Source organism: Loxodonta africana, chromosome X (assembly GCF_030014295.1).
Source record: "Loxodonta africana isolate mLoxAfr1 chromosome X, mLoxAfr1.hap2, whole genome shotgun sequence".
Classification (NCBI taxonomy): Eukaryota; Metazoa; Chordata; class Mammalia; order Proboscidea; family Elephantidae; genus Loxodonta; species Loxodonta africana.
The window spans coordinates 99432011-99447994 of record NC_087369.1 but is presented as its reverse complement, the minus strand read 5'-3'; the positions used below and the strand labels follow the sequence as shown (position 1 = coordinate 99447994).

Below are 15984 nucleotides of genomic sequence, written 5' to 3'. Positions count from 1 at the left end.
CAGTTTTTTTTTTAAAGAGTTATTTATAAATAAACGTTAGCAAGTGTATTACGGGGACATGAAGTAATAGAGTGCTGAGTATGATTCGGTTAAAGGTGACTTTTTGGATGTGAAATTTAAACTTTTTCTTAGATAGATTGTTAAAGAATGCAGTTATATTTGGGAATGGGAAACAGTAATACATGGACAGGGAAGACTAGCCCAGAAGAAACATATGGGCCAAGGCATGGAATTTAGAGTTGATAAATTGGGAGTTAGAGTTGACATGTTGGAAAGTAGAAAAAGATGAGATCAGAATATAGTAGATGAGGAAAGCGATTTGATTTAGAGACAGGAAGAGGAAGATTTTATGGGGTAGAGTTTAGATTTAATATGAGGAGCTACTGTGAGTTCTTGAGCAATCAATTAGCAGATCCTTACTTCCCAGGACTATCATGGATAAGGCCTTGGATTAGGTGATAAGTAGTCAAGCTCCTCAATGTAAGTAGTGGGTCACGTCTAGGATAAAATATCATGGAGAGATACATGATGCAGGCCGACTGAATGGGAGCCTCTTGTATCAGTCAGCATTATAATGGACTGAGAATGTTAACTCTAGTGGTAACTTGGGAACTGGGGCTTCCGGTAGAGTAGTACACACCAATACTGAAACAAAATATGGCAGGGGAAAATAGAGGAAGAACCTGTTAGACACTACATTGTGATAAGCCAACAAGTTTTTTTTCTGCTTTACTGAAGATAGCTCTGTGAAACCATCAAGTCAAGAATTTCTCTAAAATAATAAACTACATTGTTGAGTATTTATTATGTACCAGGCACTATGCCAAGTTCTTTAATCTTCAGAAAAACTTTGTGAGGTAGGTTATATTATCTAGACATAGAGTAAGGATTTGAGCCCAGATCTACTGATTTCTGCAGACTGTGCTCTTAAGCACTGTTGATTGTTTCCAAAATATAATTACCCTGTCTGCCGTAAATTCTCAAAAATATACATGTGACATTGACTCTTAAACCTTGAAATCTTTATTTGTATGTTTCAAATCTTAATTGTTTTTCATATTCTCTTGAAACATTAACAGATGAATGTTTAATGTCTGGGTCGCATAAGGCAAAACACACACTGAGCTTGATGAGAAAAATAGGATAAAGAAATAAAAATTGCCATGCAAAGTTAAAGCAACATATACGTGTACGAGAGTACAATTATCAAAAGTTTTGTGTTGGTTATTATTATAATTTCTCATTAGTCAGGATTTACATGAAGATGTTGAAGAAGCTGGTGCACTGCAGAAAAATCGCGCTCCTCTGACAGCTGTGAACCCCACAGAAGCTGCAGATTCTGTTTTCCTGCCTAAAGAAGATGAGTCATTAAGCACTGTGAGCTGTGAAATACCTGCAGAACAGCCCCCAAGCAGTAATCCAGAGAGTGCCCCAGAAGTAAATGACGTTGAAGCAGTAGAGGAGAAAGAAAATGATGGTAATGATAAAACTTGTGTACAGGCAACTTCAGAAAAGGAAACAGGTGAAAATGTGCCTACAGCAGAGAACACTGCAGAGCAACCAAAGAAAAATAGGATTACTTACTCGCAAATTGTTAAAGAAGGCAGGAGATTTAATATTGATTTGGTGTCAAAGGTAAGTACCAATTTTACCAATCTTATCATGGAACAACACTAGCTTTTAATTGATTGAAAATAGCATCTGGGCCCGTAAACCCAATTTTCGTTAGTTTATTTTCTGAAATGTAGAGCATTTGCTTTATAAAGAGATAGTAGCCAGAAGTTTATAATTAAAATATTCCTTGAGTGTACGTTAAAAGCACATCAATACTATATCCAAACATTCTTTTCTGTTTGAGCCCATAGTCCACCCTAATATTTTCCTAACTTATGGGCACTTTGGATTCTACCAAAAGAGAAATTCTGATGAACCTGTTTACAAATTCATGTTATTCACAGCCAATCTATTAAATGAACTTTTTAAAAAGTCTTTATATGTATCAACTGGTTTTGCATATGTATGATGATGAGTGCGAGTGGAGCCCTAGTGGTGCAGTGGTTAGGGCCTGTGGCTGCTAACCAAAAGGTCAGCAGTTCAGATCCACCAGCCGCTCCTTGGAAACCCTATGGGCAGTTCTGCTCTGTCTTATAGGGTCGCTATGAGTCGGAATCAACTGCACGGCAATGGGTTTTACGATGGTGAGTATTGTCTTAGTTATCTAGTGCTGCTGTCACAGAAATATCACAAGTGGGTAGCTTTAATTAGAGATATTTTATTTTCTCACAGTTCAGGAGGCTGGAAATCTGAATTCAGGCCTCTGGGTCTAGGGGAAGGCTTTCTCTGTTGGCTCTGGGGGGAGGTCCTTGTCTCTTCAGCTTGTTGCCTGGCTCCTTGGTGATCTTCATGTAGCACGGCATCTTTCCTTTCCCATCTCTGCTTTCTCGCTTGCTTGTTTAATCTCTTTTATACCTCAAAAGAGATTGACTCAAAATACACCCTACAGTAATCGTGCCTCATTACTATAACAAAGACAGCTCATTCCCAAATGGGGATTGTAACTGCAGGCATAAAAAATCCATCAGTGTTGAGTCAATTCCAACTCACAGCGGCAGAGTGGAACTGCCTCATAGGACTGTCCCTATAGGACAGAATAGAACTGCCCCATAGGGCTTCCAGGGAGCGCCTGGTGGATGCAAACTGCCAACGTTTTGGCTAGCAGTCGTAGCTCTTATTCACTATGCCACCAGAGTTTCCAACCACAGGCATAGAGGTTAAGATTTACAACACATATTTGGGGTGGGGGGACACGATTCAATCCATAACAAGTATTCTAAATAAACCAATGTGTTTTTTAAAATCATGTGTTAAGCTTTGAGGGCTGTGGAGATTAATAGTGATAGGGACAGGGAGTCTGGGAAGAGTGCTAGTGTCTTAGGTGATGTTTGCATCCTTAACTTTAGTGTTAGGTCATTGTGATTTCAGAGATCCATGGGTTTGGGTCTTAGGAGGGTAAAACGTTGCAATGGGTTTATGGGAAGCAAGGCTTTTAGTACACAAAAGAATAGAAAACTAGTAAGATAAAGATCAATGACCATAAAAGGCTAAGATAAAGGATATGTAAAAGTAGAGAAAAACAGAAACCAAATCCTGTAAGTTGGAGGGCTGTGAGAAACTGAAAAGAAGTAGAAATGGGTAGGGAATGACATCCACTTTTTCTTAAAACACCGTTTTTCAATTTGTGTGTTCTCTTAATTAAAGTTCCAAGCGGTGGGGTAAAAGGAGGGAATGATTCATTCCCCTCACACATACCTGATACAGTCCTCTGTCCTTATGCTGTGTTCCCTTTGTACTTGATGGCTGACAGTATGAATATCTTTCTACTATCCATTGCTTTTTTCTGTTTCATACTTCTCTGCATCTGATTCTGTCTTGGTCTGAACTGGCTGTTGTCTTGGTCTACTTCATATTTCTGCACCATCTACCCCACCTTCTCCATCTACTTTGACCCTGGCATACTTTGAAATATGACTTTCTTTCCACATTACATTGACTCCTCGTCGCTGATTGGAAGTTTAATCATAGCTCACTAGTCTTTTGTTCTTGTGAGCAGTGCTCGATGAAATAAGTTAGAAAACAAAAACAAAAAACCGAAGTAGTCAAGTAATAAATGGGTTTTGTTCTGAAAATTTTATTTTGGATTAGTTGCATGGAATTTGGAATGCCTTATCTGAAGAAACAGTGATGTAAATGGTCATTAGAATCAAGGCTAGCTCATAAAAGTCTGTATAACACTTACGGTAGCTAAGATACAGAATATATCTTATAAAGGAAAATGCGAGAAGATGGTGCTGTTTCAGTTTTAGAAATTACTGTAGAAAATTATTCAGTTGCATAAGAACGTGAATGCTGGTGGTAGAGGAAAAGTTTAATTAGAAGCTGAGACACTGGAAGAGGTTCTGAAGAAGATTTATGAGTATTTCCATGGGGTTGGGTGGTCAATAATACTGATTCTCTTAGAATAAGTTAAAAATAAGTGTCCAGGGGAGTCTAGGCAGTTGTACTTTGTCCTGTAAATTTTCCGTGAATACATATATTTAAAAAAATAACCAATAATCATTTACTGTACTCATTCTATAAAGGCACGAGAATCTAAAGAACTTACAGGCATAGGAGTACAAGATGTTTATTACCATTTTTAATGCTAGTCATTATTGAACATTTATTGTCCATTGAGTGGAAAGCAGTATATCCCTTGGTATTGGGCCAATCTCTCACTCCTTCTTGGAAATTTCATCTTTTCTCTTACTTGCAGTTTTATACCTAAGTTTAGGATGATTGCCAAACTTCTGTCTCAAGCACTAAGTCTTTTCTAAAGTCCAGTTTGATACCTGCAAACTGCTTGACATTTCCAAGTGTGTTTCATCTCAAGTCATCACTGAATAACTAACAAGTACAGTAGTACTTTACAATTTACAAAACACATCCAAGTATATAGCCTTTTAAAAAGTAATCTTACAACTTACGGTAGGTTAGTTGAATAAAATATTTTATAGTATAAGACTCCTACTCTAATACAGAAGATGATTAATTATGTAGTTCTTACAGACAACAAGTCTTACAGAACATTTCTAAGAAAGTTCATACCCTTAGTATAGGAATCAACATGCCAAGTGAAGTAATTTGTTGGTTATTAAATCTAGTTTCCATTATTTTAATCAAATTGAAGTATTTTTTAGCCTCTTAAAAAAAAGTTTTTTTTTTTTCCTGTGAAATTGTTGTAGTGGATCACTTAGAGAGTGGTAAAAAAAAGAGGCTTAGGTTTAAATATGCCAAGCATTTGTTATTTTTAGGCTTCAGAAACAAAATTCTAGCATAGTTTTAATTGAAATTTGTTTTCATTCCTCTGTGATATCTCTAATGTATTATTTTTTAAGCAGGCAATTTGAATCTTAAGCTTTATTAGATCATATTAAATGAAAATACACTTGAGAATTTGATGTATTAATATTTATAAAATTTCTGTGTCTACCGAGGGACCCTTGAATTTCAAGTATTAGTCTTTTCAAGCAAATAAGGTATTTGAAGTAACTTAAAAATTATAGTTAGGTTTTTTTAATTAAGACTCTCGACAATACATTCTTATAAACATGGGCTACATGGGTTGTGCAGTGTGTTAAGCAGAAGATAATTAAGTAACATGCCTTATTTAGTCAGAGTAATTGGATTAGTTTAAAAAATGTGATGTCAATTTTGTTTGTTCTGCACAATGCTGAACTAATGTAATAGTTTATAAAAATTCACTTAACTGATACTGATTTACAGCAAGTCCTTACTGACCTCTTAGATGCTCAGACTAATGGTTTAGATTGATTTTTGAGCTTCCCTTTTTCTTTGCAGTAAAGCTAATTACATTCTTGTCTTTTCCTCCCTTATTGTATATGTAACATTTACATTTTTAACATTTATCGAGTTATAGACACGTAAAAGTATCTGGGTATATGAGCTACCCAAATCCTGTTACAGTGTCCACATGGTTAAGTTAAAAAGTGCTAGGTAACACTATGGAAATTATTGTTTTTGTCTCTCTGATATTGGTTAGGAGAGATGTTGAAAGATTAAATCAACTCCTCACATACATGTTGGCAATAATCATCACCCTCACTATTTGAGAGAGACATATCTCATATAAATCTAGACTGCAAGATTACAGAAAGACTTTAAAATCTGATTGTTTCAGTGGAAATGTATCACAAACCTTTTTCTTTCTTTTTGAAGGAGTGGAATCTAGGAGAACAGTTTTTTTCTTAATAACCATCTGGCCTTATCCGGTCTACAGTCCCTTATCTAAAACCCTTGGGGCCTAGAGTGTTTTGTAATTCAGATTATGTGTATCATGTAACATTTTCAGCAGGGTTTGAGGAAGCACTCTACAGCCAAACACATTAATATTTCCATGGTGAAATATGTGAATATTCATATTAAATGGAATAAACAAAGACAGAAGAGCTTTACATCATTTTGGGTCAGGTTTTGCTGCCAAGCAGGTTATGAAAAAAGCTTTTGGATTCCAGAGCCTTCTGGATTTTGAATTTCAGATAATCAATTGTGAACCCGTAATCAGTATTTGTTACGTATTATAATATTTGTAGCTATAACGCTTTTTAAAAATAATTAAAAATATGACGATTATATAACTATTTAGCATTTATCACTTTTTTCCTCTATTTTGTGTTTTATTTCATTCTCTAAAATATTTTGTTTGTACAGCTGCTGTATTCTCGAGGATTGCTAATTGAACTTCTAATCAAATCAAATGTTAGTCGGTATGCAGAGTTCAAAAATGTTACCAGGATTCTTGCATTTCGAGATGGAAGAGTGGAACAGGTATTGTAACTGGGTATGAGCGTAAGCTATTTTGGTTCATTTTGGAAGGATAAGTAAATAAGATTGTTTTCCTGGTAAAGCACTAAATTCCAATCCTGGATGGTAATTTACAAATAGAAATGGTAAGGCGTTGCTCAGACAGAAAGGATCCATCAGTTAAAATTTGTAGTGTTAATTTTCTCATGAGTTATGCAGCAGCTTAATGTTAGTGTTGAGAAAGCAATAGTTTCAGGCAGTATTGCTAGACTTGAGCTGTCATTCGTTCCCAGTTTGGGGGAGGGTGGGTGCATGCCATGGGCCTTTTAATGATAAGAGGAGCAACTTGGCAGAATTAAGTAAGAGAGTGCACAATTTAATTAGCTCTGAAGTCAACAGAGATGCCATTAGAACTGATTGAAGGTAACATGAAACAGCCTGACTAGAATAGAGATAATAGTCCTATTATACTTTAAGGAAAAAAATGTTATTTAGAATACTTGTATTACTAGGAAGCAGTTTCTTAACTTAAAATGATAATATTTTTCAGGTTCCTTGTTCCAGAGCAGATGTCTTTAATAGCAAGCAACTTACCATGGTAGAAAAGCGAATGCTAATGAAATTTCTTACATTTTGTATGGATTATGAGGAACACCCTGATGAATATAAAGGTATTGCTATTTCATTAACTTCTGTTCACCAATTATTTGAGCTTTCTTATTATTTTAATACACCCACTCTTCACTTATCAACATGGTTAAGTTCCAAAGAACAGGTCATTATGTGAAAATTGGCATTACGCGCAGCTGGATGATGACCACATCACAGAGTATGACTACATGACGTAACTGCCAAATTACATAATTACATAACTGCCAAACCACTAAGAATCATGGCCCAGCCAAGTTGACACATAACCTTAACCATCACAGCCAGCATTACTCTCGCCTCGTACCTCGACATTGGTTACTGCCAGATGTATAGTAGATTCTTTCCTATTATAAGTGCGAATTGTCAGGTAACAAGATAGTTGATAAGTGAGGAGTAGATGTATGATTACTCTGATTTAGTGAGCCACTTATTACTCTTTAAAATACATTCTAACTCTGTGCTCTCCAGTATCTTAGCGATTAGCCACATGTAGCTATTACAATTTAAATATAATAAATAAGAAATTCACCTCCTCAGCCACACTAGTATATTTAAAGTGTTCAATATCTATACATGGCTAGTGACTACTACATAACTACATTGGACAGTGCAGATGTAGAACATTTTCATCATCACAGAAATGCTGTGTTGTTGTTGTTCTGTATTGTAGAGGCAGTTCCAACTCATAGCGACCCCATGCACAACTGAATGACACACTGCCTGGTTCTGCACCATCCTCAAAATTGTTGCTATGCTTGAGCCCATTGTTGCAGCCACTGTCAATCTATCTCGTTGAGGGTCTTCCTCTTTTTCGCTGACCCTCTACTTTACCAAGTATTATGTTCTTGTCCAAGGACTGATCCCTCCTGACAGCATGTCCAAAATATGTGAGATGCAGTCTTGCCATCCTTGTTTCCAAGGAGCATTCTGCTTGTACTTCTTCCAAGACAGGTTTGTTTGTTCTTTTGGCAGTCCATGGTATATTCAACATTCTTCTCCAATGCCACAATTCAAAGGCATCAATTCTTTGGTCTTCCTTATTCACTGTCCAGCTTTCACATGCATATAGAGTGATTGAAAACACCATGGCTTGGGTCAGGCGCACCTTAGTCCTCAAGGTGACATCTTTGCTTTTTAACACTTTAAAGAGATCTCTTGCAGCCAATTTGCCCAAGGCAATGCATCCCTTGATTTCTTGACTGCTGCTTCCATGGGTGTTGATTGTGGATCCAAGTAAAATGAAATCCTTGACAACTTCAATCTTTTCTCCATGATGTTGCTTATTAGTCCTATTGTGAGGATTTACGTTTTTTTTATGTTGAGGTGTAATCCATACTGAAGGCTGTGGTCTTTGATCTTCATTAGTAAGTGCTTCAAGTCCTCTTTACTTTCAGCAAGCAAGGTTGTGTCATCTGCATAATGCAGGTTGTTAATGAGTCTTCCTCCAATCCTGATGCCCCGTTCTTCTTCATATAGTCCAGCTTCTTGGATTCTTTGCTCAACATACAGATTGAATAGGTATGGTGAAAGGATACAACCCTGACGTATACCTTTCCTGACTTTAAATCACACAGTATCCCCTTGTTCTGTCCGAACAACTGCCTATTGATCTATGTAAGGGTTCCTCATGGGCACAATTAAGTGTTCTGAAATTCCCATTCTTTGCAATGTTATCCATAATTTGTTATGATCCACACAGTTGAATGCCTTTGCATACTCAGTAAAACACAGAAAAACATCTTTCTGGTATTTTCTGCTTTCAGCCAGGACCCATCTGACATCAGCAGTGATATCCTTGGTTTTACATCCTCTTCTAAATCCGGCCTGAATTTCTGGCAGTTCCCTGTTGATATACTGCTGCAGCTGCTTTTGAATAATCTTCAGCAAAATTTTGCTTGCATGTGATAATAATATTGTTCAATTTTTCCGCATTCAGTTGGATCACCTTTCTTGGGAATAGGCATAAACATCGATCTTTTCCTGTCAGCTGGCCAGGTAGCTGTCTTCCAAATTTCTTGGCATAGATGAGTGAGCACTTCCAGTGCGTCATCCATTTGTTGAAACATCTCAGTGGGTATTCCATCAGTTTCCGGAGCCTTGTTTTTTGCCGGTGCCTTCAGTGCATCTTGGACTTCTTCCTTCAGTACCATTGGTTCCTGAATCATGTGTTACGTCCTGAAATGGCTGAATGTCAGCCAGTTCTTTTTGGTACAGTGACTCTGTGTATTCCTTCCATCTTCTTTTGATGCTTCCTGTGTCGTTTAATATTTTCCTTTTAGAATCCTTCAGTATTGCAACTCGAGGCTTGACTTTTTCCTTCAGATCTTTCAGCTGAGAAATGCTGAGCATGCTGTTTCCTTTTGGTTTTCTGTCTTCGCCTCTTTGCACATGTCATCCTAATACTTTACTTTGTCTCCTTGAGCTGCCCTTTGAAATCTTCTGTTCAGCTCTTTTACTTCGTCAAATGCTGTGCTAGATGTTAATTTTTATTCTTGCCAGTTAAATACTACTGTGAACTGCTTCTTCATAGGCAATACTCCCCTTTTCATCATTCCATTAGTTTTTCTTCCCCATAATTAAAAAAAAAATCCATGTTTCTTCATCTTTCCATGGTTACTTTGGCTTGGAATCTTGAACTATTCATTTTGCTAATAAATAAAAGAGGCTAGATGGTATACTGGAAAAAAAATCACTGGGTTAGAAGAGGGATTGTGTCTAGTCTTAACTTTGATTCATCTCACTGTGCAATATGGGGCCAATTACTTCACAGTTTTTTGAAAATTGAATATACTACTTTAGTATCAGAGTTATACACTTTAAGTGTATTGGGCTTGAAAAGTTATACAAAATCAGTATATACTATTGACAATTTATAAAGTTATAATGAGAATTGCAGCAGTATTTTTAACTAGATGGAATAATAACAATCCATTTCTTGCACTTAAAGTTACCATCGAGTTGATTCCAACTCATGGTGACTCGATATGTGCAGAGTAGAATTGCTGCATAAGGTTTTCAAGGCTATGGCCTTTCAGAAGCAGATTGCCAGCTTGTCTTTTCAGGTGCCTCTGGGTGGGTTCCAGTCTCTAGCCTTTTGGCTAATAGGTTTAGCGCTTAACTGCTTGTGCCCCCAAGGAGTCTCCTTCAAGTCCACTGAAACCAAACCAAACCCATTGCCATAGTCGATTCCCACTCATAGCAACCCTATAGGACAGAGTAGAACTGCCCCATAGAGTTTCCAAGGAGTGCTTGGTGGATTCGAACTGCTGACCTCTTGGTTAGCAGCCATAGCACTTAACCACTACACCACCAGGGTTTCCTCAAGTCCACTAAATAGTGTCAAATTATTCTCCAAGTAGCTGTATAAACTTAAATTCTCTCAGTAATTTTTATAATTATTATTCATTTATATACAGTATTTTCATAAAGCTTTTGTCTTTTGTCATGGAATTTTATTTACTGTTACTAATAGTCCAATTATGTTTTTTTTCCTCTTCTAAATTTAAAGGAATAATTTCTAGGGGGTCGCTAATGTTAAGACTGATTCTACTAGCTACAAAGAAATTAGTTTCATTACTTTTTACTCATAGCCATTATTCTTAGTTTTAGTAATATATATATTTAAATATCAAGTCTTACTCGACCATTATTTTCACCACGAAATTCCTCTTTTGTCATAATTATTTAATACTCAAATGCAATTATTGATATTGTTATACAGTTTTGATGATAAAGTGAGATTATTGCCAATCATGGAAACCCAGTGTGTTATTTAATGCTTTTCTATTTTTTTTAGTAAAATAGTTAACAAAGATCCATCATTTAAAGCTTAAAATCATTGAAGTAGGATAAGTGAGATTGTTTATAGTTTTTGTTCGATATCACAATCAAGTCTCTTGCCAAAAGTAATATTATGACTCATATCCTTTGTGAAGGTGATTTAAACAGACTTTATCTCATTTTTGTGGTGTAGTTTTAAATAAAAGTTTAATTCTGGTTTTGATTGATACATTTTCATTCTTTTCATAGCTTATGAGGAGATGACATTTTCTGAATATTTAAAAACTCAAAAATTAACCCCCAACCTCCAGTATTTTGTCCTGCATTCAATTGCAATGACATCAGAGGCAACCAGCACTACCATAGATGGTCTCAAAGCTACCAAAAACTTCCTTCGTTGTCTTGGGCGATATGGCAACACTCCATTTTTGTTTCCTTTATATGGCCAAGGAGAACTTCCCCAGTGTTTCTGCAGGTAAGTTTGGCATTGGTTCTCTTGTCTCTTCTAAAGGTAATACTTGAATAAGAGGTGAAAATTAGAAAGTAACAAATGAGACCTAGTCAAGATTTAGTATATGAAACATATGCTTGTTCTACTTTTTTATAATCTATCTTTTTATCTGTCTGCCTGCCTGCCTGACTTCTTACCTAAATGATACATTCAGTTTTGTCTGTCTTTGAGCTTTGTAAAAATAGAGTAACACTGTAAATTCCTTTTTCATTCAGTATTGCATTTCAAAGAGCCATGTTTGTTTATAATTGTAGCTTATTTATTTTCATTGATAGATAGTATTTCATTACAGATATACCAGTTTATTTTCCCATTTTTCTGTTGATGGTCACTTAGAATGTTTTCAGCTTTTTGCTCTTGTGAGCATCCTTGTGCATGTTTCAAAATATACATATTCAAGAGTTTCTCTAGGATATATATTTTTAGGAGTGGAATTTCAGAGTGATGGAGGATATGGATGTTCAGCAACTTTGTAAGATAGTACCCAGTTGTTTCTCCAGAGGTTTATATCAGTTTACATCCCACAGCAGTATAAGCTTTGTTAAAAAAATTATATAGCTATAGGGTCCCCATAGCTCTACATCTGTGCCAGCATTTGGTATTCTTTCATCAGTCTTACTCACATAAAATATTATCTCATTATATTTTTATTTCCCTGGTTATTTTTGAGATTGAACGTCTTCGCGTATGTTTAGTAGTCATTCATGTTTTCTCTTCTAGAAAACATCTGTTCATGTCATTTGCACATTTGTCTATTGGGTTGTTATCTTTTTCTTACTGATTGGTAGAGTTTTTTTAATATATATTCTGAATACTTACCTTTTCTCAGTTTTATGTGTTACGTATATCTTTTCCTGTTTTGTGGCTTATCTCTTTACTTGTCTCATGGTATTTATGATACATGGAGGTTATTAAGATTACCAGAAAAAGAACAAACCCGTTGTCATCAAGTCTATTCAGACTCATAGTGATCCTATGGGACAGAGTAGAACTGCCCCATAGGGTTTCCATAGGGTCACTATGAGTTGGGATCGACTCAGTGGAAACAAGTTTGGTTTGGTTTCCAGGGAGCAACTGATGGATTCAAACTGCTGACCTTTTAGTTAGCAGCCTGACCTCTTAACCACTGCACCACCACAGTGAAATTGAGCAATCTTTTATTTTTGTAATTAGCATTTTTTTTTTTTTTGTAGAATAGTAGTTACATGGACTATAGAGCCGGACTAACTGGATTAAAATCCTGGTTTTAACATTTACTAGCCATTTAACCTTGGGCAAATTATACAACTTTTCTATTATGTTTTCAAAGAATGAACTTTTGAGGGTTTTGATACTCTTTATTATATTTTTGTGTCTTAGTTCATTAATTTTTGGTGTTTATCATCTCCTTTATTTTGCTTCTTGCTGTCTTATCCAGCTCATCCCCTACCCCTCACCCTCACCAATTCTTAGGCTGAAACTCAATGAGTTTCCTATTCATCGTTTCTTGTTTTCTGATTTAAGCATTTAAGTTTAAAAAGTTCTAACTGTTGCTCTGCATCGTACACATTTTATTATGTAGTATTTTCATTATCTTTTCACTCTTAAGTATTTTAATTTCCATTATGATTTCTTCATCGACCCATGAGTTATTATGAAGTATTTTTAAATAGCTAATTTGGTTGATTCTTCTGCTAACATCTAGTTAAATTGCATTGTGGTTAAAAAAAAGTTTTATGGTACTGATTCTTTGAACTTTGTTGACATATGCTTTACGGCCTAGTATGTCATCAATTTTTGTAAATTTTCCATGTGTGCTCAATAAGAATCTGTTTATCTGGCTGTTGGGTACAGGGTTCTCTAATTGTTGAAGTCCAGTAAATCCAAGTTCAAATTATAATTTTCAAACTTTTGTTGAGTTTTATTTCTTTGATCTATCAATAGTAGAGAAGCATGTTTTGAAAACTCCCATTATGATGTTGGATTTGTCAGTTTCTCCCTATAATTCTATCAGTTTTTACTTTGTATTTTTTGAGGCAATTTATTAAGATCACAGAAATTTAGAATTTTTTAATCTTTCTGACAAGTTTAATATTTTACCGTTATCTGCTGACCTTCTCCATCCCTAATAATCCTTTTTTTCTTAAATCTACTTTGTCTGATATTCATATATATGCTGTACCTTTTTAACATTTGCTTGTTATATACTTTTCCATCCTTTTAATTTTCAACTTTTCTGAGTCTATATTTAGTGTTCTTCTTTCTCAAATATATTATTTTAAAAGTTCCTGGAATATAGACCTGTCTGTTGGCAGAAACTGCATTGTAGTTTGTGCATATATGAAAATAGCTTTTTTGCCCTTTTTTTTTTTCCCCTCCAGTTTTCAGGGCAGCAGCTTGCCCTGTGACCTTAATTCTCTGATGGATCTAAGAAGAGTTGTTTTCAGCATGTTCACTTTTTTCTTGTTGTGAGTAGGGGATTCCACCTTTGTTTCTTGAGTGAAGGTTTGGTAGGTACATAATTCTAGGCTGACAATTCCTTTCTCTCAGTACTTTAAAATTTTATTCTACTGTCTTCTGGCATTTACTGTTGCTGTTGAAAAGTTTGATTTCAGCCACATCGTCAGCTCTTTTTAAGTGATTTTCCCCTCCCCTCATACTGCTTTTTAGTTTGTCGTTAGTGTTCTGCATTTTTACTACAGTGAATCCAGGTGTTGTTTTCTTTGTATTTATCTAATATTTAAAATTCGTAATGGTCTAAATCTGCCATGTGTTGTTTCTGCTGATTCATGCTCATGGGTTATTTCTTTGTGTAATCCTTTGAAAGCTTACATTGATTTTAATCTATGAAAATCTTGGGACACAAATTAGGGGTGCTTTTCGTCAGGAATTTTTGGTTTGCTTCAGCTAGATACTACAGATATGAGACCATTTTAGCTCCCTTCAAGGAATCCTTACTTAATAATGGGGTCCTAAAAAAGACACAGCTCCCACATTGTGATACTGGCACAAGGCTTAGTCTCCTTATTGCAGTATTCACAGCTTGGTTTCTTTATTGCAGTGTTTACTGCTTGAAGCTTTAATTTCATCTCACAGTTTGTTGTGTGTGTGTGTGTGTGTGTGTGTGTGTTGGAGCATTGTTTCCCCTTGGACATTTCTCTTCCTTCAGTCAATAAGAATTATGTTTAATGCAAGATCTAGTTTTTTAGTAGTAGCAGGAGGTACCTTCACAGAATCTAGTCCAATATACCATTGGAAATAGTTATTCTCAAATTTATATTTCTTAAATATGTGATTTTATGAGTGGAGGTGATACTGTTTTAAATTTGTTTCTGAAAGTAACTTATCTCTGAGTATGATAGATCTTCAAATTTCCAGACAGGCTCTTCTACTCCAATTACTGGTCAAAGTAGGGATGAACAGAGAGTGTCTGGTCCTCCAGGACCAGAGATCATCCTATCAATGTGAAACTAAGAGGGAGGTTCTGTGATTTCATTACTCACTCTTTCCCTCTTCCTGTGGCATCCTGATTCAAAAGAAGCCACAGTATTTTCTCTCATGTTGTTACTTGCTAAAAAAAAAAAAAAAAAATACAAGCCCATTGCCATCGAATCGATTCCAACTCATAATGACCCTGTAGGGCAGAGTACAACTGCCCCATAGGGTTTCCAAGGAGTGCCCGGTGCATTTGAACTGCTGACGTTTTGGTTAGCAGCCAAACTCTTAATCACTACACCACCAGGGTCTCCTGTTACTTGCTACTCACTCTTATAGAGCTTTAGGATAAGGAATAGGGAAAGAATGAACCAATCACTAGGAACTGAGTAGAACCTCACTTATTAGTCTTCCTCATTAGCACTTTATGAAAATGGACTATTTAATATTTAACATCATCCCTATTTTCACAATAAGTTCCTATCCTTGTATTTCCTTTCCTGTTCATTCATTTTGTAATTATGTGTATATATATATATATATATATATATATATATATATATTTTGTTTATTTGTTGTTTTTAAGGGAAGGACATTTAAATGTTTCATGTATTTATTTAATTATTGTCAAGTATGGATATAAAATTTCAGAATGAAAATCTATTGAATCCTAGACAAAACATTTTTCCCCAGAGATGGTTGTAACTTCCTTAAGGTAGAGAGTTTATCAGGTCATCCACATCTTTTTATCCTCTGCAGAGCCTATCACAATATTGTGCATATGGTTCAAATTTAAGTTTTGTTACAAAAATTATATTTTACTGTCTCCAATTTGAAGTGTACTTTCAAGGAACGATGTAATTAAATGTGTATATAGTAAAAACAGCAACAACACAAACTTTTTCTGTTGTGGTTGAAGTAGTATATTAAACTTTTAGGTGGTTTTTCATGAATTAAGATAATGCTGAGTTCTTTCTACATCTTGTGTATGTGAGTCTATGTGAGAATTATAATAAAAATGCATTTACTTAGCCTGGGGGTATTAACTTTTAATTTCATATCTGATTCCCTGCATAATGTTTTATAATTTCACATAAATATTGTTCTGTTTATATCCTAAAGTAGTAACGCTACTACCATCTATCAAAAAATAGCCTGCACTTTTTATCACCAGGTTATCAGAATAAGGTGTCACCTGTTATGTGATTTCTAACCACCATTCTATATTCTGTTTTAATATAGGCCTCTTAAGCATTTCTAACAGCCAG

General features: G+C 35.4%; 1 protein-coding gene across 3 annotated transcripts in view; it reads left to right on the top strand.

Annotated features, from left to right (window-relative positions):
- CHM (CHM Rab escort protein) overlaps nucleotides 1-15984 on the top strand; it is a 232366-nt gene that overhangs the window by 91393 nt on the left and 124989 nt on the right. For all 3 annotated transcript variants that reach the window (XM_064278616.1, XM_010592695.3, XM_010592696.3), the window contains exons 5-8: nucleotides 1248-1635; nucleotides 6268-6384; nucleotides 6911-7031; nucleotides 11041-11266. In XM_064278616.1, coding sequence (XP_064134686.1) covers nucleotides 1248-1635; nucleotides 6268-6384; nucleotides 6911-7031; nucleotides 11041-11266 — 852 coding nt within the window. The remainder of the gene's footprint in view (nucleotides 1-1247; nucleotides 1636-6267; nucleotides 6385-6910; nucleotides 7032-11040; nucleotides 11267-15984) is intronic.